Raw genomic sequence first — 23,663 nt, forward strand, 5'->3', positions numbered from 1 at the left:
TTGTAAAACAATCACTGAAGGAGCTTCAAATTTCGAATTTCAGTGTTAATGGAGTCGGATCAGAGCAAAAACGATTGAAATTACCTGGAAATTGTCTCTTCGTTCTTCTTCAGGCCGTCCTTGTGAGCCTTTTCTCTGATCTACTGCAGCGCCGACATAAGGCCTTTGATATCACTATCAAAATCCACCATATTCTCAATCTCAAAGAAGAAGAAGGAAGAGATTATAGAAAAACGAACTTGGAGAGGTTGACGCCGGGATCGAGGTTGTCCGATTTGGTGAGATCGGGCTCAGTCCCGCGCTTCTCCTTCGTACCTGCTTTGGTGGTGGACATTCTTGTGAGGCTTTGGAGCTTTGAGGTTTTGGTTTGGAGGTTGATGAAGCTCTTCGAGTCGCTGAATGAGAAGCTAACTGCAAGAAGGGCAAAAAGGGAATAAGAAAATGAAATTGTGGACCAGTAGAAAATTGAGAGGGCCGGCAAAGAGGAAATGAGGCCAAATTAGAAATCAACAAAACCACTAGGACCGCAAGGGAAGCAGAAGCCCAAATCTGGGTGTTAAAATCATTATCTTTTATTTTTATGTCTAATTACTTGGATTTTCTTTATTTAGTCTATAAATTTTGCACGTGAAATAATTATTGAATTTGGCAACTCAAGCACCATAATAATAACAATTAGTATCTTTAATGTAGCTTTCGTTTGTATAATAAAACAAAAAGAATATCTTTGTCATTATAGGCTTAGCTTATGGTTATGGCTAAGCTTTTCCAACATTAAGATATTGGGTTGAAAAGTGGGTGATAATGACCTAAGACTAAGATATTCGGTCTTTCACTTTCACACGTGCAAGTCATGAAATTGCTGCATAAATTGCGTCAACGGTGAAAGAATTCAGTCAACTGATGAGTGATTCTTAGGCGCAAAAAAAATAAAAAATAAATTCTAATATTTTTATGTCTTTGATGATGTTTATACATCTATTTTCTCCTTCATCCTTAATTATTTCTTAACATCTCATGTAAAAGAAAAAAATGGCAATTGATAAATTAAATCTTAATAAGTTATTACATTATTTCTTAATGAAACACTTATTATATTGGCGGAATTGACGAAATATCATTAATTGAAATACTTAAAAAATAATAATTGTTATTTGAAGTAAAGTGAAAACATAATCCTCAGTTATAGTTGGAGTTGTTTTGTTAAAATTTTCTCTTTACTTATATGTCATGCATTTTACTACTAACGGTATGAATAGAATTATCCTCTAAAAATATAAGAGGAAATTACAGATTTAGTCCAGATAGTTTATACCTAGTTCAATTTTGGTCCACAATCTTTTTTAAGTTCTGTTTTGGTCCACTAAATGTTCCACTTGTTCAGTAAAGGTCCATATTTGTTTTCTCAAATTTGGCATGTTTTTTATCCTATCAAATCTCACCCAAATTCAGCGAACATATACTTGTTTTAAAGCTATGTATTTCTTCTTTACAACCATATAAAAATCATTCAAATTGGAGTTCTAAAACTCAAGATAATTGACCCCAAAGTAGGGCACCCGAAACTGCCAATTTTTCAAACTTCACCCAATCTCAATTCTTTTAGATTATAATACTCCAAATTTGTTTTTATGACTAAGAAATGATGAAATATAACTTATAGTTCAATTATAATTGAAGAAAACACAACCCAAAGGATTTAAAGTCACAAATCTGGACCTTTACTGAACAAATGAAACAATTAGTGGACTAAAACAGAACTTAAAAAAGATTATGGACCAAAATTGAACTAGGTATAAAATAAGTGGACCAAATCTGTAATTTCCTCAAAATATAATGATAGAAAGTCAAAAACTTGCTAACAAATAAATCTGTCATTGCTAAAAGCCTCACAATTTCAAAGACAACATGTGGTTGAATTTTATGTTTCCAATTGGAAATAATCCTAAACTTCACTAGAAGCCAAAATCACACCCTGGTGGACTAAATTCTTATTGGTTTTTCCTGGATTAAATCTGGTGGACCAAATTCAAATCCTTAAAAAAGGAATATCCTTTCCACTACTATTCCAATCATTGTAATTAATGTCCTCAAGAATTTTAATTTAAGTTTTTATTAAAAATATAGTATACTAATTTTACATAAATTTTCCAAATAATAGCCTAAATAGGAACCTCCCACTTATATTTTTTTGGAAATCACATTTCCTTACCAAATATTTTTTTAAAGCATTTTTATCAGTCTTCTTTCCAATTTTTATAAACTCATTTATTCAATCGAGATAAAAGTATTACAATTTTTTTTATTATATAGGAAGAAATCAGACATTAAATTTATTTTAATTCATTATTTCACCTTATGTCATTATTTTAAAAAATAATTATTGTGTATGATGATGACACCACGTGAGATAGTATTAGAAATCTATTCAAATTATAATGTGTATGATCTTTAAGAGTTTTATAGTTTAGATATTTAATAATTATACGCGTCATAATTTAAGAAAAATTTCTCAAACCACTAATAATTTAATAACATAGACTTCTAGTTGTAGTAGTAGAGCATTTATCTCATATTCACGAGAAAAGTTTGAGTCGTATTAGGCTTGGCCAAAAAGAAAACCCCAACTTAAGGATATAAGATAATGTGCAATGTTGATGGTGGTGGGGTCTTAGCAGATACATATACATAACATAATTAGTTGGCTGCCGAGCAGAGTACCCAATTGTTTTTGAATGTAATATGTGTTGGTGCATCTGCATGGCCAAAACAAAAGAGCAATGCCTTATCACTTATGGCTCTGCCACTTTTGATTCATTTTATTTGGGTGACTAATCTCCTATATATGGATAATCTTTTCATATAAAATACATGTATCTTCGATCATCATCATCACCACAATCTGTTTGTGTGAGATTTTTCTGCATCTTTGGTGACCACAGCACCCCCAAAATATCGGTTGGCCAACTTGCCCCCACGTATCCATTTGGCCACTCCAACTCCTCCCCTCCGCTTTTTTTAAAACGCTTCTATCTTCTCTCTACAACAAAAGTAGGTTGGGTCAGGTCACGAGAGTCACCACCACTGTTTACATTTCGCGTCTTGAATGTGAAAGTCTCGGACCATCCAACAGAGATCTGCATTCTGCATAACTATCCGGTCAGACTCCTTCTATAATGGGTTTCTCTTCTAAATTATTGTTTTGGGTCGAATAGTTTTTTGTTCCTATCATTCTGGGCTTGTTTATTATTATATGCACTATTGTGTATTTGATTCTGCATTTTCACGTATTTGAGTTTCTTTATATTATTATTTTTGTCGGGACATGCGACCTTAACTTGATCATGGGTTCTCTTTTTTCTTTTTTCTTTTTTAGTTTTTTAAATGATATTTAATTATGGGTATTGTTCTTTATACTTTAGTGAGTATTACTCTTAAATTTATTTACCGTGGAGGAGCATAACAAGAATATATCATTGTTATGCTTTAGCTTGGATCAAGAGTCTTTTACCTCTGCAATTTCTTTACAGTATCTGAATTACTGCAGTATCCTCCTGCTGCTAAATTAAAGATTATTTTAGGCTGATGAGTGATGAGACAATCAAACAAAGATATCACAAGCACTTTGATCAATTTCAGTAATTAAAATGAGGGGTTGGATATAGAAATTGAGTTCGAAAATACGTAATGTAGGAGAAGGATAACTAACTGTTTGTGCTTGCATATAATTTTTTTGGGTACAACTTGCATATAATTTGTTTGTGAGACTTACACAGTTAACAAATATGTTGTAACAATTTGAGCATGAATAATCTGCTAGAAAAGTTTGTAGTGAGAGAACTCATGTACAAGATGAATCAGAGGCATATTGTAGGAAGGAATGACTATAGCAATTTGCAAATTGCAGCCTTTCCTGCAGGATAAGCATATGCCAGGAAATAAGTATAATAACTGCAATCCTTCCACACCCAGAAGTAGATTGGAAAGGCTTCTAAGGGAAAGAGAGCTAAGGAGATCAAACCGTGCTTTGCAGTCGAATGAAGATGGAAATAGACAGGCAGACCTCTTAGGGAATGATATATTTTTGACTGAGATTGAAAATTTAGGTCTATCTAGTGAGGACGATTTTCCGGAAGCAGTTTCAGCAACAAGAGCTTTTGTTGATGGATTTGAATGGCAAGATGGACGGCCCTTTAAACAACGTTTATTGGTGGTGGCCAACAGGTTACCTGTCTCCGCAGTTAGGAAGGGTGAGGACTCATGGCAGCTTGAGATGAGTGTTGGAGGACTAGTCAGTGCACTGTTAGGTAAATTATACTCCTCTTGTCTTATCCCTTTTGTTTTCAGTGCATCCTGTTTTTATATTTTAATGGCCTTTTTTTGGGTACTCACATAACATTTATGTTAGGTTACAGATAATATTGTTTACACTATCTGTCTTTCCTTCATTTCTGTAATGCATCTATGTTCAATATTTCCATATTCAAAGGGTCAATTAAGCCTGGTTATTTTCTTGAAGGCGTGAAGGAGTTTGATGCCAGATGGATTGGTTGGGCTGGTGTAAATGTTCCTGATAGTATTGGACAAAAAGCACTGACCAAAGCTTTAGCCGAAAAGGTTCAAAACTCTTGGTCTTGTCTTGAAATTTTCACAGAACTTAAGCCTATAAGCTGGCCATCTATTATCTTAAATCTTGATAATGGTTCTGTCTCGCCCCTTCCCCTTTCCCCCATACCTCAAAACACAGACACACAGGCATGTGCACGTGTGCGCTCACACACACACATACTAGCTGTTTGATTATGCATCAAAGAAGAAAAACCTTACATTATTTATTGCAGAGGTGCATCCCAGTGTTTCTTGACGAAGAAATTGTTCATCAATATTACAATGGTTATTGTAACAACATCTTGTGGCCTCTTTTCCATTATCTTGGACTTCCACAAGAAGATCGCCTCGCAACAACCCGCAGTTTCCAATCTCAGTTCGATGCATATAAGAAGGCAAACCAAATGTTTGCTGATGTTGTACACCAACACTATGAGGATGGAGATGTTGTGTGGTGCCATGATTACCACCTAATGTTCCTTCCTAAATGTCTGAAAGAATATAACAACAAAATGAAAGTTGGTTGGTTTCTCCACACACCTTTTCCTTCCTCAGAAATACATAGGACACTGCCATCTCGATCAGAACTATTGAGATCTGTTCTTGCTGCTGATTTGGTTGGGTAAGTCATGTATTTTGCTGCAAAGTATTCAAAATGCTTGTCATATTTCATGATTATTTATGCTACATAGTATCTCATAGAATTTAATAGGTATTCATATGACACTTTAAGGTTCTATATCAAAAGTTGTCCATATTTCTTCCAGTTTTGATTTTGGAAATATGATCAAGGCTTGGTGGTAAAACTGTTATAGAAGTCTCTCGAGGTGCTTGTATGCAAGTTGTGACTTATGAATATTCTACATATACTCTTTCTAAGAGTTCACAGTTAATGGAAGTGAATGCATTATCTGTTGTGGACTCTGGCTGAAGTGATTATTTCTTGTCAGCAATCCTGATTTTATCTACTTTAATCCTGAAAATATAGTAGCTCTTGATTAACATAGTGGATAAATCTTAATCAGTCCTATTTTTGTCTGCTTATGAACAGATTACGCTTTCATTACACTATATAATGTTGTCAGTATTCTTTTGTGAAATATGTTCCGTAAGTTATCATCTTATGTTGTTTCTCAAGACCATGTGTGTTTTGATGTGTGGATTCTTTAATTTCCAGTTTCCATACATATGATTATGCAAGGCATTTTGTTAGCGCTTGCACCCGTATTCTTGGTTTAGAGGGTACACCTGAAGGAGTAGAAGATCAAGGAAGGCTGACTCGTGTTGCTGCTGTATGTATAAATTTTTCTTTATTTGAAGTTCATCACTTAATTCATCCTCATGGTGCCCACTTGATTTTCTTTTTTCTTTTTTCTTTTCTCTCCCCACAACCCCGCCCCCTGAAACTATAGTTTCCAATTGGGATAGACTCAGACCGATTCATTCGAGCTCTAGAACTCCCTCAAGTCCAGGATCACATGAAAGAATTGAAAGAAAGATTTGCTGGCAGAAAGGTAAGAACTGATTAAATTTTTCAGTAAAATTTTACTTTGTTGATTTTAATTGAAGTGCATCCAATGCCAGTACATCAAAAATCCTACGTTTCATTAAGGCACAGTCATGAAGCACACCTATTGTGCACTCTACTTCTTCTCCATGCAGCTTAACGTGCTGGTGTTAGACATAATTGCAAACTAGCTTATAATCTGTCTTATGTTCAAATTCTCAGTGTGATTTTATTGGATATCCTTTGTATTCTTCTATGCAAGAAAATTGTACTTCTGATAACAACTAGGTCAATTACAAGTTCAATTGGATACCATGAAATTCTCTCTCTCTCTCTCTCTCTCTCTCTCTCTCTCTCTGTCCCACTTTCTCTTTACTAAATTATTCTTGATCTTTATAACAATTTCTTGTGTTAAAATCAGGCAGTGTGTCTCCAATCCTGAAAATCTTGTCTTCCTTGACCTCTGTAGATGTTGTTACTTGTCGGTGTTTGATAATTGGGTGATCATTATATATGCTCGTGGTTCAGCACATAACCAAATGAATTTATTCTCTGTCAATGGTTTCAATTTTTAGTCCATGGCCTTGAGCTTAATTTTATGGATTTATTTCATTCTTCAAATTCTCAAAGTTTCCAGTCAACTATGGGCAGGTAATGTTGGGTGTTGATCGTCTTGATATGATTAAGGGAATTCCTCAAAAGATTTTGGCATTTGAAAAATTTCTTGAAGAAAATCTGGATTGGCGTGATAAAGTAGTCTTGCTGCAAATTGCTGTACCAACAAGAACAGATGTTCCTGAGTGTATGTTCCTTCTCAAATATTTGTAGCCTAAATTTGGTATTTTATTCATTAGTGGTATTCCATCTTTCTTCTATTCTATTGTACTACTTGCTTATCAAGGAAGTTGGATGGTTGATGCATCTCAAAGAATGCAAGGATTTATATGTAACTAATCTATGATTGTGTGTTTTTCAATTGACAAAATGTGAACTCAAGAAATCCTTCCTTTGATAGCCCTATCATTAAATTTCATTTGTATCCTCAAATTCTAATTTCAGCTTGAAGAATCTGATATATGTTTGTATTATGTGGTTTCACTCACAGATCAAAAGCTCACAAGCCAGGTTCATGAGATTGTCGGACGCATTAATGGGAGATTTGGAACTCTTACTGCTGTTCCAATACATCATCTGGTTTGTCTTTACCTTGCTGACTTCTGTATTTTTTATCTGTAAATACTATTTCACAATAGTATGTGTAGAATTGAACAAAAGATTTTGTTTATTGACTGTATGTGATTTGATTATAAACTTGTCAAAATTGTTTGTTGTCATTTTCTGAAATTTACAGGAAGACTTCTAAAGCATCTTCTTCTTTATTTACAGGATCGATCTCTTGACTTTCACGCATTATGTGCACTATATGCTGTTACTGGTACTCATTTTTGTGCCATAACACTCAGAATTAATCATTGTTGTCTTTTATGATTGATAAATTCTCTCAAGTATTGTTGCTTTTGATAAAACCATTAGATAACCTTTAGAAGCCCAAATATGATATGGCTGAGGTGTCGAAATGAAAGGTGATATTTTTTTCGTATTTTTATTGATAGTGAAAGCCAACAAATAGAAAAATGCACTACATGCTCATATTGGCATTCAAATAGAACATTTAGTTGTCAAGATAAACATTATATATCAAAATTGTTGATTCGAGTCTATTACAGACTTACAGTATTCAATTACTGATGGTGGAATAACTATAGTAGTTCCCCACAAAATGGATGCACCACATGCATGTTCTTCTTGCTCTGACTTTGAAATGGAGAGGGCCTGTTAAAGTGGACACTGTCTATCTAAATGTTGATGGTCCATGTAGGACTGTGCTCCTGGCTCTGATTGGTGGGCCCAGGCCATGGATGATGTGGATTAAACAACCGGCCCTCTCCATTTCTGTACAAGACAATTTTTCTCTTGTCTTCCCCCCCATTTTGGAAAAAATATTAATTTCATGTTTTTCTGTATCCAAATTTCAGATTGTCATGCTTTAACATGCATTATGCATTTTATTTACGCATTTAAGAACTTCATAACTATGATCCAAGAGGCTAGCAGTCAATAGGGAAATCTGTCCAATCAAGTATTTTGTTTTTGTTCCTTTGCTCTTTTTGTTGTTGTATAAGAAGCTATGTCTAATCAAGATTTTCATAATTAAATACATTTTTTATTCGTTTAACTACATTTGTCAGATGTAGCACTTGTTACATCTTTAAGAGATGGAATGAATCTTGTGAGCTATGAGTTTGTTGCTTGCCAAGCTTCCAAGAAAGGGGTTCTCATTCTAAGTGAGGTAACTAAAAATCCCATGATTCAGTTGATTAATTAAATTTGATATCTCTTCATCTAATGATGCAAATTGCTGCAAGAAAAAAATTGTTGGCAGTGAAGTGATAGGAAGGCATTAGCTTCTATCAGCTACTGAGTTTAGTTTTATTTCTATATAATTTTCATTTGACAATGATGTATATTTGGCTATGACTAAAAAAAAGTAAATCAAACTCTAGATTCAGGTTTGGTCCTGCATAGGGATAATGCAATAAATCTTAGTACTGTTATATCTCATCAGATGTTCTAAATGAAACAAAAGAAAAAAAAGAGCTTTCACAGAGAGAGAGATCCCTATTACTGCTTCCGGTAAAAACTAGACTGCTTCAAGCTTACAGAAACTAGGTAAATGCAACCTTTAAATGTTTTGAAAATAATATGATGAGGGGTATAAGGATCAAGTACTGTTTCAGGGGTTTGTAGAAGTATTACATTACTGGACATTTCATTTTTAGAAGCATGAGGAAGAACCTTAGTGGTTGATATCTCTTGGATACCTATTTCTTGGTACTTTTACTACCGGAATGTTTACTAAGTTTCTGTTAGTTTTGGAAGATTTGGAAGTAGTCAACCAACACTGTGAAGGTGGGGTTTGGGGTTGAATTGGTATAAATTGCTTTAACAATTATGTATTGTGTGATTAGGAAAATGATTTGATGGAAAGTTTAAGAAGGAAAAACATGGTGTGTTGGCTTCTCTTTAAAGGCAACAGAATAAAATCTTCTGATAGTATGGATATAAAATTATTCTATCTAGCTGTAACCACTATCTCTAACCATTCTGTTCATAATTCATTAAGTTTCAATTTCTGTACTAATCATTCTGTTCATATCTAGTTTGCAGGTGCAGCACAGTCTCTTGGTGCTGGGGCTATATTAGTGAACCCGTGGAATGTCACAGAAGTTGCTGCTTCCATAGGTTATGCTTTGAATATGCCAGCTGATGAAAGAGAAAAGCGTCACCAGCATAACTTTATGCATGTAACAACTCACACATCTCAAGAGTGGGCTGCAACCTTTGTAAGGTGTTGATCATATCATGGTGCTGTAAAATATTATCGTTTGTACCATGACCCATGTTCTTGTATTTGCATATAAAAGCTCATTGTTCCTGCCTACACAATGCTTCTTTCCAAGTTTAACCTCTAGTGGGCAAGTGTGCACTGTTGCTGTTTCATATCTTCTTTCCTTAGCATGTCCTTATTGAGGATTCTAAGTCATATTAAGTAGTCTTTGTTGCCTTCTATATGATTTAGGACAACTGACTGCGTGGGTCATAGATGAGGCACATATTTGTATTCTAAGGTCTTATTCACTTATAACTAATTTTATATTAGATTGTGCCATTAACTTTTTTTAGTCCCCAATCAAAGTTTTAGTAGAAGAGGAACTTGAATATAGGTAAAGGAGGAACAATGTAACACATAGTTTTCGATGATTTCTAGCATTATTTTAGTACATAAAAGGAACTGATGCCATTGACCTTTTAAAATAACAAGACTATGCAAAATCAAGATAGCCTCTATTAGACTATTACAGGAAATGATACAAAATAAGTGCTTTGTCAAAAACAAATATTGGCAGTTCTTTGTTTGTATTGATCAGTTATATAGCCTCTATTAGACTATTACAGGAAATGATACAAAATAAGTGCTTTGTCAAAAACAAATATTGGCAGTTCTTTGTTTGTATTGATCAGTTATAGTGTTGATGCTTAAATGGATCCACTGACTTGGTATTGCTTCAAATGTTGTATCAGGACTGGCTTTAAAGGTCTAATTCAAAAAGAGTTGTTCTGCTATCTCATAACATTTCACTCTGTTTCTTTCCCTTTGTCGTCAAGGTCCTGCTTAGTTGTTAATTTTTCTTTTATGTAGTGAACTCAATGATACTATTGTCGAAGCTCAACTAAGGACAAGACAAGTTCCTCCTTTACTTCCAATCAAAGTAGCAGTTGATCATTATTCGCAATCCAATAACCGATTGCTTATACTGGTATGCTCTGTATGTTCTTTTTCACCAATAGCTGTTGAATTTTAGTGATTGGAATGTAAGTATGATATTTCATTGCATATAAATATGTATAAACTTCAGACCTTTAATGCATGATCATTCTTGGAGCATAGTTGATTTTTACTTGCCCAGGCTGCTTGTTGTGGCTGTTGCCTCTTGTTTTGTCTTCTTTGAACTAATTGTACCGCAAATTCCGAACTTTGTGGATATCTATTCTAATAGGGAACATTGGCATACCTTTATTAAAGCCAGCTAACCTAGTTTTTCTAGTTCAACCCATGGGCAGGGAGGGATTTGGAGAGGGAGAAGGCTACCTGCATGGTGTTGCCCACTATTACCATATAACAAGTAATGCTAACAGCTCATTACTATTATTGGCTTTTATCATGCATAGACATGCTGTTGAACTTCTTGTATCAATTATTTTAGCAATACTGCGTGAAGGAGCTCATAGATATTACAGGAGTGAAGGTATTTGGATTTTCATTATATGAGATAGGAAAGAGGTTTGAAGTATTTTATATGGGTCTACATGCTCTCCTGTTTGATTTACTTAGCATTCTATCTGTACAAGAAATCTTTTCGGTTTCCTACTCTAGGCCTATGCAACTCCAATTCAAAATGGCCGTGGCAATTTACGATTTGAAATGCTGGAGGAAGGGGTTTTTAGACCCTAATTTAATATAGAAAAACATATACTTCAGAATGATCTTCTTCATCTTCATTGTCACCTGTTTCTCCATTACAGGGATTCAATGCCACCTTAACTGAACCAAAGGATGCCCTTGGGAGAAGGGGTGGTCAAATTAGAGAAATGGAACTTAAATTGCGCCCAGATCTCAAGGAACCCTTGAAAAAGCTTTGTGATGATTCAAAGACAACGATTGTTGTCCTCAGTGGAAGTGACAGAAGCGTCTTGGACTATGTACTCTTGCCTCTCTTCGGTATTGCTTTATTTCTTGCCCCTTGCATGTTGTGCTTTGGGACTAACAACTTCATATACAGAACTTCGGTGAATACAACATGTGGTTGGCAGCAGAAAATGGGATGTTCTTACGTCTTACAACGGGAGAATGGATGACAACAATGCCAGAAAATTTAAATATGGATTGGGTTGACAGCGTAAAGGTTCATACAGCATTTATATGAGAATTCATTATCTTCTGGATGAATTATTTATACATGAACTTTCTGACTTATTTTCATGATTTCAGCATGTTTTTGAGTATTTTACTGAGAGAACACCGCGGTCCCATTTTGAGCTTCGTGAAACTTCACTTGTATGGAACTACAAGTATGCAGGTACCAGAAAATAAAACTCACCGTCTTTCTTCTTATTCTAGTCTTTTTGTTTGAAATTATATATATATTTTATCTTTTATCAAACTATATCTATAATATTAGATGTTGAGTTTGGAAGACTCCAAGCAAGGGATCTGCTGCAGCATTTGTGGACAGGCCCAATCTCGAATGCATCTGTTGATGTCGTCCAAGGTGGTCGTTCTGTGGAGGTCCGAGCAGTTGGTGTTACAAAGGTACATGCATTTTGAGTTGCTGTGAGTCCTACTTGTCAGATTTTGGATCTATTGCAATAACCTATTTGTCCTGTTTGTTGTTTCTATTTTCTGTTTCCATGTATCTGCAGGGTGCAGCTATTGATCGTATCTTAGGAGAAATAGTTCATAACAAAGGCATGAAGGCACCAATTGATTATGTCCTTTGTATTGGGCACTTTCTGCCAAAGGTCTGTTTCTCCTTGAATTATTAACCTAAGCATCATTCATGCCACATAAACTTTCAAGGTGCAGCTTTTGAACATTTGCATTCCTACTGCAAATGTTATAACTTTAGAAGTAGCTTTTTAACACTCTTAGAGCACATGGAGTAATTAGCAGGGTGGATATTACTCCATGTATGGAACTTTTTAACATTGCTCAAGTGCGTTTTTGCTCCAAAAGATATGATATTAGGAAGAAAGTCTGCATATTTTTCTGATGTTGATCAGTTCATTGTTATCACACACGCACATAAATACATGTTGTAGTCCTTGAGCTTGATGGTGGATATATGAAATCATGTACATGGATTCATTGCTTTAGGACGAAGATGTCTACACATTTTTTGAACCGGAGCTTCCTCCCGAGGCACCACCTATTCCTAGACCTACAATACCGAATCCTGTCATGCTTTCTGTGCCAAAGATTTCAACAAGTAGAAGTAGCTCAAAGTCATCTCGCCTAAAGAAACAACGGTCCATGTCAACTTTAGAAAAGAGAGCTAACAGTCACGGAATTGGGAATTCCTGGAGGTCATCACTAATCCGTGATAGAATGTCTCTCCATGAGGGTTCTTCCGTGCTTGACCTCAAGGGTGACAATTACTTCTCTTGTGCTGTTGGACGAAAGCGATCAAGTGCACGATATCTCCTTGGATCATCAAACGACGTTGTCACTCTCTTAAAAGAGCTGGCTGAAGTTGGTTCTTGATGAGGTTGATTATCTAAGCCTAATTCAAATGCTGCTCAAGTCAGGAGGTGGAGAACCAAGCATTGAGATCTGGATATCATGGTACTGCTGTGACATTGGTTGCAAGATTTCTTTCACAAGTACATACAAATTTGTTCTACAATTCACACTCGACTTGCTAGATGGGTTTTGAAATCCGCAGGGCTTTATTCTGTAGCTAGGAGAAAACAAAAAATGGCACATAATGATATATTCTGATCATATTCTTCATTAAATTTGAACAAGTCCAAAGGAACAAAGAAAAAAAAAAATTGGTATAGGTCTCAACATATTAATCCAAACTTTGCAACTCTGCTTTTTGTTTGATTACATTAGTTTTTTCCATTGTATAAATCACTGAGGTGTGAGGCAAGTACCCAAGTGATTAAAGCAGTGAGCCAAATTCTGATACAAGGACCACAGAATCCCATAGTTGACTGGAGTAGTCCACCATTTGACATTCTTGAAATGGACGTACGGTGTCGTTTCTCGTGCATGCAAGTTTTGACAATCTTTCATATACTTTTACATGACCAAATGTACACATAGATGTATAGGGGAGGGGCCAAAAATAGTGAAATCTTAGAAGTCGTGAATCAGGTTATACAAATCAAAAGCTACATATGATTGAAACTTGGAAAAAAGATTAAAGGCAAATTGAGTGGTGGCAAGAAGAAACGTGATGCTAGGGGTCACTAGTGATGTCAGATGTGAGGACTGCTAAATCATTAGTGCATATATGCATTGAAGTTGTAAAGGTGCTTGTGAGTTGTGACATGGATGGATTTCTCTGATCCATTCCCTCTGAGAAAACAATACTACTTCAACAATCATTCCTTGTGACATTAGATGAGGTTTTAAATAGGACAAAACAAAAGCCCTTTCAATATGGCTCGAAGGGGTTTTGGTTTCGACCTTATTCCTTGATTTCACAAACCGAAACCCTTTTGAACCAGATTCAAGAGGGCTCCGTTAGAGTCACAAAATTATAAAATTTGCAAACATCCACTTTGCATGAGTCTGTTTGTGGTTTGATTATTTCAAATGAGCACACCCATGTGTCAATGACTACAAGGAATATAAGGTTTTGGAATTGGCCCCAGCTGAGGGAGGATGAGAATTGAGTAATTATGACAAGTTAAGGGTTCGATTCTCTTTTAAAAAAAAAAAAAAAAAAAAGGACTAAAGTGAATATCTTGTATGAATATGCTTGTATATTTCTACATTTTAGAACATGTTACCAAACTTGCAATACTGGAATGGTATGAGGAAGGGGAAGAGTGCACGTACAGCACATGCCAAAGTCCACTGGCAAGGCATGGGAGAGTAGTTAGTTTGTAATTGGCAATGTGATGGACATGCTAGTAAGCAAAGCATGGGTCATTGGGTCAATGGGTATTAGAAGTAGACAAATATTGTGACCTAAACACCTATAGGTTGTTGAACCAGGCAAACTCATTGCTGCTCTTGTGCATGCCTTAAAATTGGTGGTCCTTTTAAGCCCACAAGTGTAATTGATTAGACTTGTGCACAAAATTCAAATCCCATCCCCACGCCTAAGTGGAGATGGCCTAAGCCCTAAAGACTAAGTATCCCACTTGAAATTGGTTCGGAATGAGACAGTCACAAATCACAATGCTATCCATTTGCACAAAAATAAAAGATTGTATTGCGACTGCCCCATGAAACAACTTCTCCTAAGTAGCCCACTTGATTTTCCACTTCACAATCGTGAAAACCACTCATGGATATGGACATAATGAACGGTTAAGATATGTCCACATTATACAAAACGAATATTTAAAGTTCTTTAACTGCAGGTGTTATACTCTTATGTTTGTCCATGAAATGGTTCACCATACTCGGGTGGTTAGCCCGTGGATTTTAACTTGTGGATTCAACCCGTATACATAACCCATGAAATAGAATTCTAAGAAAAGTTGTAAATACTCAATTTATTTACATATTTAACAAAAAAAAATCAAATTTCTGCATAATACTTTGTAAATAAAAAAACATATATAAGGCCCCATTAGCCTGTATTTGATATCTCTTTAATCACGTAATGTAGCACACGAGAAAATGTATACACCATTACACTTGTGATATAAAAGTTTTTTTTTTTTTTTTTTTTTTAATAATGTGAAGGTGGAGAGGGGTTTTTTTTTAATTATATTAAGATTAAGTTAAGCTTGAACTCCTATGTCGGGTCCCTTGGAAGTTGAAATTGGGGGAGGGAGATCAGATCCTTCTTTGCGGGACCCATTAATCTCCTCCATCAATTTATTTTTATCTTTGATAGAATGATATTCTACTACGTGAAGTGAAGCTCACTCGATCAGTGGCGGATATCTTGCCTTAAACTCGGGGCCGGTGCAGTTTACAGGCCTCGACTCACTTGGTTTGATTCTTTTCCAGACCTTATTGTTGCTCACATGGATGGATAAATAAGTGAAGATCAAACCCACAACTCACAAGAGATTCAAAACTCAAAAGTCAATGTCAGGCCCAATATTCATTCTTTTCTCCCAACCCTAGATCTAATATCAATAAGTTTTGTAGGTTTTTCAGTTCACTATAATTTAATTCGGCCTTGGATTTGATTGAATAATCAACTTTACACAAACAAAAAGAAATTTGAAACATAAAAATTTAACATCCAATCAATTCAAATTTACAATCACAAATTTTTGTGTTAGAGAATTAGAATGTGACCAAAAATAATAACAAAAGAACATATTTATATAGAAAAAGAGAATCTCTTGGGAAAACTTTAAAACGAAAAAAGTGGTGCGACATTTATAACATTTGTAAGGTATGAAAATTTGTTAACCGATTCGATTTAATCCAATATAACGTCATTGAAACCCACAAAATTCCATGGAATTCTTTCTTTTTTTATAGTCCAATTAGATAAATTTTCTTTATTGGTTTGGATAGTTTGATAAAAAATAAAATAAAAAAGCTTTTTTTTTGTTTTCCCTTTACGTTTTCTAATTATCTATTTGGTTAATATTTGTTATTTACTTTTATTTAACAATGAGAGAGAGATACCAGCCAAGAAAAACAATGAGACAGAGAGATATGGCAAAAAAAAACAATGAGACAGAGATGAGTACGTTACATCCTTATTAAAAGAATCGAAGTCAACCAAAAAAAAAAAAAGAGAAGGAAAAACTAGTCAATGAGTCCAGTATAAAGTAAAATTCCGCAGTTGTTGAGTGCCACTAGGAAACGTATCATACGTTCACAGATACCTCAAATCATACCATGTATTTAGGTCCCTACTCTACAAATGAGGGACCGTTTTGATACATTGAGATAACAATTTGATTTAGATTCTCTAAACGTGTATATAAGCACCCCCATTATATATATATATATATGATCATCAGTTCAAGATTGTATATGCACTATAATCATCATCAACACCAATGAAGACATTTTTCATCATCATCTCCCTCCTTTTGTTTCCCCTTTTAGCCTCATGTGCAGACCAACAGGTTGATATTCTTTTGGCTATGAAAATCTTTTAAATTTTGTTTCATTTTATGTATCAGTTTATACATATATGACACCTATATGTACCACAGGTGCATATAGTGTACTTTGGAGAGCACAGTGGAGAGAAAGCACTGCATGAAATTGAAGACACCCATCACTCATATTTGCTCTCTGTGAAAGAGACAGAGGATGAAGCCAGAGCTTCTCTGCTTTACAGTTACAAGCACAGCATCAATGGCTTTGCAGCAGTGCTCACCCCAGATGAAGCTTCCAAGTTATCTGGTAATTGACCAATTAACCCATCATCACATGCAGTCTTCGCTTAATTAAAAACTTTCTTCTTCTTCTTTTCTGTCTCTAATGCTGCAGAGAATTAATGGTGAGTGCAGAATTGGAAGAAGTTGTATCTGTGTGGCCAAGCCACCCAAGAAAGTACTCTATGCACACCACAAGGTCATGGGAGTTTGTAGGCATATTGGAAGAGGAAGATGAACATTGGATAAACCACAAAATGGGAGGAGACTTCTTATCCAAAGCCAGATTTGGCAAGGACATCATAGTTGGCCTCCTGGATAGTGGTAACTATATAATAACAACAACACACCAATATAGTTAAACTACTTTCATATTTGTTCTGGCCAATGACTGCTTCAGATGTGAAGCCATTCCTATAACATTTCTGTACCATATATGTGTGTGTGAGGGGGTATGATTGGACGGCATGTGATGATGTGGTTGGTTTTTTGATATCAGGTGTTTGGCCAGAATCAAAGAGCTTCAGCGATGAAGGAATGGGACCCATTCCAAAATCATGGAAGGGGATCTGCCAATCTGGAGAAGGTTTTAATTCATCCCACTGCAATAGGTGAGCTTGTTTATAGTTAATTGTTTCCTTCAATATATATATCTAGCTACTTTCTTTGATATATATGTCCTCATTTTGTTGTTTGGTAAACTGTGCTGGTCTCAGCCTTTTAGACAAAAAAAAAGAGTTTGGGAATACATGTGAAGTGGTTTTAATTTCAGTGTTTGATGGCCAGAGAAATACTAAAAGATGCATGCGTGTGACACACATTAACTTCAACTATTTTATTTCATATGGGGGGCCATGGTCTGATTGCTCTCTCTCTCTCTCTCTCTCTCTCTCTCTCTCTCTCTCTCTCTCTCTCTCTGGGGAAAACACTTTTCCTGCCAGTTTTCTGACTGGGGATTCAAGCTGAATGATGTTTGCCTTAGGCCTTGGACCCCACCAGTAGAGGACAAAAGATGGTTAACAACATTTGAACACTGGCTGCATGCCCATTAATTAGTAACCAATAGTACTAATGTCTAGGTCAAAAAGCATTATAAAGTTAACAACCTTTCAAATATGGCATGTATTGCATGCCTTCCAATCTACACCCTCAGAACATTTACTAGTGACCTTATATTGCCAAACCAAGGTTGGTTTTGTGGTTTTGTGTCTAAATTCCATGCATAGTTTGACTGCAGAAATTGGTTCTGCAGAAGTATTAGTTTTGGGGATGTAAATGAAATATGAGAAACCTTTGGTACCAAGTAAGAGTTAGAGAATCATACTTTGTATAAGAAATTATATAATGTGTTTTGTGGTACAAGTTGACAAGCATTCTAATTGGAATAAAAACACTCTTAGACAGATCAAGTTAGGAGGCATTATTTCAGTGACAGCATCCAATTGGCTTGCATATATATATATAATGTCCTATACACAACAAGTTGGTTTATTGATGGCTATAGGCTATAGCTGTTTGGGATTATTGAGAATTGAATTGTAAAGTATTTCTGACCCTGCATGTAGATGATCTCTATAGCTTTGTCCATTTCAATCAAACAAACAAGTAATTTAATTATTTTTTGGCTGCTTTTCGTTTCCCATCTTGTGAACTCTTTTATCGTTATTCTGGTGCCCGGTGCCCCATGCATCTGGAGCCAGTCTATAGCCATTATGTGTTTTCAATTCATATTCTATTCTCTTCTTGTCTTCTTAGCCAATAAAAGGGTCTCGAAAATGACCCAAAACCAATGGACCCCGATTTCCAATTATTAAGTGGACAATCTTGACTTACCTCTGATCAATAGCCTATGCACACTTCTCAATTATTTTTCTTTTCAGAGAACCAAGGACTAAAACTGTGCTGCTCAGTGGTGTGTGCTCAGTTTAGCAACTGAAACTCACCTTGTGGTAAAAATAATTTTAGTGATATGTTACATACTTACATTTACATCAATAATAATTAATAAAAAAAAAAAGGGAAATATTACAACTTACAAGTTAATGAGGCCCATGAAGAATAGCCTCATTCGGGCCTAGTTAGACATTGACTAGTACCAAATAATGTCTGCACACATGTATGTATGTGACTTGTAGGCTTGTAGCAAAACTCATTGATCCAATTATTTGTAACAATGTGACTAATGGGACTCCTATCACTAATTCCTGAATAGAACATGCCCCATAGAAAATTTCTCGACTACTATAAATTTATCCATGATGGCTTGATCTTTTGCAGGAAGCTGATAGGAGCTCGCTACTATGTAAAAGGTTTTGAGCGTAGCTACGGCCCTCTAAATGCCTCGGAGCACGATTCCCGATCGCCCCGTGACATGGATGGTCACGGGACACACACAACATCAATCGTCGCGGGCCGAGTGGTTCCCAATGTCTCGGCCCTCGGCGGATTTGCCCGAGGCACAGCCTCAGGGGGTGCACCGTTGGCGCGCATTGCCGTGTACAAAGCGTGCTGGGCAGTGCCAGGAGTGTCCAAGGCTGATGGAAACACGTGCTTTGAGGAAGATATGTTTGCAGCCATTGATGATGCCATAGCTGACGGTGTAGATGTGCTGAGCATATCGATTGGGACTACTCAACCTGTCAATTACACCGAGGATGGTATTGCTATTGCAGCATTGCATGCCACTAAGAAAAACATTGTGGTGGCATGTAGTGCTGGGAACTCAGGCCCTGCCCCAGGTACTCTGTCAAACCCAGCTCCATGGGTCATCACTGTTGGTGCTAGTAGCCTCGACCGAGCATTTGTCGCACCTGTTGTGCTTGGAAATGGCATCAAAATTGAGGTAAAACACTGCAAATTAGAATGCATTTTGTTAACATTTCTCATAGTCTTTGCTACTTAGTATTTAGTGACCACATAGTTGACCACTTCTCCGATAGTTGTTAGGGTCACTAAATTTGTTTACTAGATATTCACATGTAAATATCTTATTTGTTAGAAATAAATTTGGTAAACAATTTGTCTATATTTGAGTAAATGAAACATTGTCAAGTCATTTGGTGAACACAATCTAATAAACAAATTTGATGAGTATTGCATTTTTCCAAATAGTTTTTTGTTTTAAAGTACTACAACTTTACCACTTATCCTGCTTTTTGAAAGCATAATTTAGAAACAGAACAAAAGGGTGATTCTAAAATGCTAGTTCAAAAAAAGTCCCTGAAGATTTTATTTTTGTTCTTTAATTCTGTGCCTTGGTTAATTATTCTTTCCATTTGAATGAACATCAGGGACAAACAGTGACACCAGGCAAGCTGGAAGAGAATAAGATGTACCCATTAGTGTATGCTGCTGATGTTGTTAACCCTGGTGTACCCAAAAATATGACAGGGTAAAGTAATTAACTTTTATTATTTAACCCCTTATTTCTTTGGATCTCATTGATAGTTACCATGGTTTTAGCTAATGACTTCCAAAACTCAATGTGTGGCATGCAGACAATGCCTTCCAGGCTCTCTTTCACCTGACAAGGTTAAGGGAAAGATAGTGTTGTGCATGAGAGGTACTGGGATGAGAGTTGCAAAAGGCATGGAAGTGAAAAGGGCAGGGGGTGCTGGTTTTATCTTAGGAAACAGCAAAGCAAATGGGGATGAAATTGCATGTGATCCTCATGTTCTTCCTGCCACTGCTGTGCCTTATAGTGATGCTAATAGAATTCTTGAATACATCAACTCTACCAAAATTCCAACAGCAACAATTATGCCAGCAAGGACAGTGTTACATACAAAGCCAGCTCCATTCATGGCTGCATTCACTAGTAGAGGCCCAAATGTCATTGAACCTAGCATTCTCAAGGTAAATTTTGTGACTCCTTTTCATTGATATATGGCCTTGCTCTAATAATTTGGTAACCAGATATCTGACATGTTATATTGTCAAACTATCAATTAATTGCCCCTAATATCTACTTGTATGGAAGTCTAGGTATCCAATGGTTTTGAAACTTAACCCCTCTTCCTTCACATTGGCAGCCGGATATCACAGCTCCGGGTCTGAATATATTGGCAGCATGGAGCGAGGCTGATCCTCCGACCAAGTTGTCTATAGATCAGCGAGTGGTTCAGTATAATTTCGACTCAGGAACTTCAATGGCATGCCCTCATGTTGCTGCTGCAGCTGCACTTCTTAAAGCCATCCACCCTACTTGGAGTAGTGCTGCCATAAGATCTGCTCTCATGACCACAGGTAAGTAGTCAAACATTTACATTTTGTTGTATTCTTAGACATACCAGTTTCTTTGATTAAGTGTCCTGCATCAAAGTTTTTGGTGCCCATAAAATTGACAGGCTTGTGTGTCCTATATGATGATTTCTAATCACTTAGTAACCCATTGACAATTTGACATGAACATTAATGATCATCAACAGTAGGTGACCATGGATTTTCATGACCAATTCTGAACAAGCGATCAGAACTGCCTATGATTATCACAGTTTAATTTAACATGGATTTTTCATTGCAGCTGGAATAAGAAACAACATGGATATGCCATTGAATGATGAATCAGGCAATGCTGCCACTCCCTTTGCATATGGGTCTGGCCACTTCCGTCCCACCAAGGCTGCAGACCCTGGCCTTGTGTACGATGCTTCATACAAAGACTATGTTCTATACTTGTGCACCATAGGAATCAAGAATTTCGACCCAAAATTCAAGTGCCCAAGATCACCGACTACAGCAATCAACCTGAACTATCCTTCCATTGCAATCTCCAAACTCAATGGCACCATCACCATTAAGAGGACAGTCACAAATGTTGGTGACAGCAAAAGCATTTACTTCTTCACCTCCAAACCACCTTTTGGAATCTCAGTCAAGGCCTCCCCAAGCATACTGTTCTTTCATCATGTTGGCCAGAAGAAGAGATTCACTATAACAGTTAAAGCAAGAACAGAGATGCTTAGCAAGCATTCCAAAGATGAGTATGTCTTTGGGTGGTACACATGGACTGATGGACCCCATATCGTAAGGAGTCCCATTGCAGTGTCTTTAGCATAGTAACTCTTCCTGTTACCATATTTCTTTTGGATTTTGATTTTAGTGCAAAATATAGGAGCATAGAAATAGAGATAGGGGACTCTTTGTGCATTTGAGTACTTGGGGTTGCAGGAGCTAAGGACTTTGTCATGGAGTCTTAATCCTGTTTCGCCCTTTTTAGGATCAAAATAATAAAAAGAATATATTACCATTTAATTTGAGTGGCTCTCAAAATATATTACCATTTGCATTACGTAATGGTCAGTTGGGTTTCGAGCTAGAAGGGTTCTGGTCAAATTGGCTCTGCATGAACACTGGCAAGAAGGTACTGTTATATGCATGAACGTACTGCTGTTCTTTAGATTAATACTATTAGGACTTCAGCTACTATGAAAGAGTTATCAAGCACTAACAATACCATTAATTAATGAATATTATCATGCATACCCTTGCCTCTTCCTGTAAATCCATGGAAGAATATCATGGCACATGTTTTGTGACATACCTAGCAATTCATTATTTAACATAGAATAGAATGAAACAGATACGAAGATCAGGTTGAGCATCGAACGGATCATACGGGCCTTGCTGGGTTGGGCGGGCTTGCCCAATAATATTGGACCTATTTTGGGCCTAAATGTGTTATAAAAGCTTGTGCAATTACAAACTATATTCTCATTAAAGGATATTCTTTTTTTTTTTTTTTTGGTTAAATTGGAGAGAATCCAACTGTAGACCTAACCTAACCCTAACCCACCACTTGAGCTAACCCCAAGAGCTTATTCTTTTTTCTTATTGTAAGGACATTCTTCAACCAGCAGCCAAGATGTGGTTTATAAACCTAGCTAGCTCCTCCGAATTCACATGCAAAGGTCAAAAATAATATACAACAAATTAAGTCTAATAGAGATAATATAAAATCTACTTAATTAATCAGTATATATATATGAATTAATATAATTTTCCTAATCTTTCATAAAGACTCCCAACTTTGCTCTCTCTTCCTCTCTCTCTTTGCATTCTTTGCACTCTCTCTCCCTCTTTCCCTTTCTGCATTATCGTCTTCAAGAATCTTCATTCAAGATCCTCCAAATAAATGGAGAAAGCATTAAAATCGGTAGATCATAGTGCAGTGCAGAAGTTGGGAACAAAATTAGGATTTAGACTCTGTGTAATATTCTCAACCTTCTTCTTTCTCTTGTCAGGGAGGAAAGGGTTAGTGGGAATTTCAGGCACTTGCCCTTGTGGTTCAAAATATGAATGTGTTGATGGAGTTGATTTGTGACGAAGAATTGAAAATAACGACAAGTTTATAAGATTGAAATATACATTTGTACTAGTGGCCAAAAAAAAAAGACATATACATTTGTACTATAAGTCTATAACACAATAAAAATAGAATTACACATGTCATATGTATTTTATATTAACTTTTGAAATGATGTATAACTTTTTTTATGAAATTAAAGAAACATGACTTTTTTTCACATGTAAAATATTTTCTTAATCCTCTGATTACATTTATATGAGCTATATAAGTAAAAATGGGAGAACTATTAGCACCTCTTTAAGATGAAAATAACACCAATGTTGTGTATCATTGATTTATAATAACTATAATGAATATTTCAACAATTCTAGAATTATATGAAATTGAGATATTGGAAGAAATTAAAGCGTACCATGCAAAATCTTTGACATGACAAACATTAAAGACTCCATTCTCTAATATCACATAGAATTAATGATCTTCATGTAGAGCAACATAATATATTGTACATTTGTACCTAAAGATGCAGGGTCTAATTACACGTCTTTCTATGGCTAAAAGAGCTGTAAGATCGATCGGGTA

At 35.9% G+C, this 23,663-nt stretch overlaps 2 protein-coding genes across 2 annotated transcripts; both read left to right on the forward strand.

Annotated features, from left to right (window-relative positions):
• The first annotated feature begins 2,806 nt into the window (after positions 1-2,806).
• Positions 2,807-13,296, forward strand: LOC147297041 (alpha,alpha-trehalose-phosphate synthase [UDP-forming] 1-like). The gene is made up of 18 exons (XM_086241663.1): positions 2,807-3,159; positions 3,908-4,307; positions 4,520-4,617; positions 4,842-5,230; positions 5,786-5,900; positions 6,021-6,122; positions 6,767-6,917; positions 7,221-7,309; positions 7,502-7,550; positions 8,365-8,465; positions 9,337-9,524; positions 10,377-10,494; positions 11,261-11,437; positions 11,518-11,640; positions 11,727-11,814; positions 11,917-12,047; positions 12,158-12,256; positions 12,612-13,296. Exons 1-18 carry the CDS (start codon positions 2,872-2,874, stop codon positions 12,996-12,998), a joined length of 3,093 nt encoding a protein of 1,030 aa, XP_086097789.1. The 5' UTR covers positions 2,807-2,871; the 3' UTR covers positions 12,999-13,296.
• A 2,994-nt stretch (positions 13,297-16,290) lies between these two features.
• LOC147297042 (subtilisin-like protease SBT5.6) lies at positions 16,291-22,198 on the forward strand. The gene is made up of 9 exons (XM_086229667.1): positions 16,291-16,519; positions 16,610-16,802; positions 16,910-17,098; positions 17,274-17,385; positions 19,052-19,616; positions 20,065-20,165; positions 20,272-20,629; positions 20,806-21,019; positions 21,297-22,198. The coding sequence occupies exons 1-9, from the start codon at positions 16,451-16,453 to the stop codon at positions 21,830-21,832; spliced, it is 2,337 nt and encodes a 778-aa protein (XP_086085793.1). The 5' UTR covers positions 16,291-16,450; the 3' UTR covers positions 21,833-22,198.
• Positions 22,199-23,663: the final 1,465 nt, after the last annotated feature.

The sequence above is a fragment of the Dryas octopetala genome, chromosome 1, assembly GCF_963921425.1.
Source record: "Dryas octopetala chromosome 1, drDryOcto1.1, whole genome shotgun sequence".
In the NCBI taxonomy this organism is placed as follows: Eukaryota; Viridiplantae; Streptophyta; class Magnoliopsida; order Rosales; family Rosaceae; genus Dryas; species Dryas octopetala.

Bases quoted from the DNA above. Each gene is read 5' to 3' on its own strand.
- LOC147297041 (XM_086241663.1), top strand. From the start codon at position 2,872: ATGTATCTTCGATCATCATCATCACCACAATCTGTTTGTGTGAGATTT. The intron at 7,551-8,364 runs GTACTCATTTTT...TACATTTGTCAG, and splicing joins TGCACTATATGCTGTTACTG to ATGTAGCACTTGTTACATCT. The intron at 8,466-9,336 runs GTAACTAAAAAT...GTTCATATCTAG, and splicing joins GGGTTCTCATTCTAAGTGAG to TTTGCAGGTGCAGCACAGTC.
- LOC147297042 (XM_086229667.1), top strand. From the start codon at position 16,451: ATGAAGACATTTTTCATCATCATCTCCCTCCTTTTGTTTCCCCTTTTA. The intron at 16,520-16,609 runs GTTGATATTCTT...TATGTACCACAG, and splicing joins CCTCATGTGCAGACCAACAG to GTGCATATAGTGTACTTTGG. The intron at 20,630-20,805 runs GTAAATTTTGTG...TCACATTGGCAG, and splicing joins TTGAACCTAGCATTCTCAAG to CCGGATATCACAGCTCCGGG.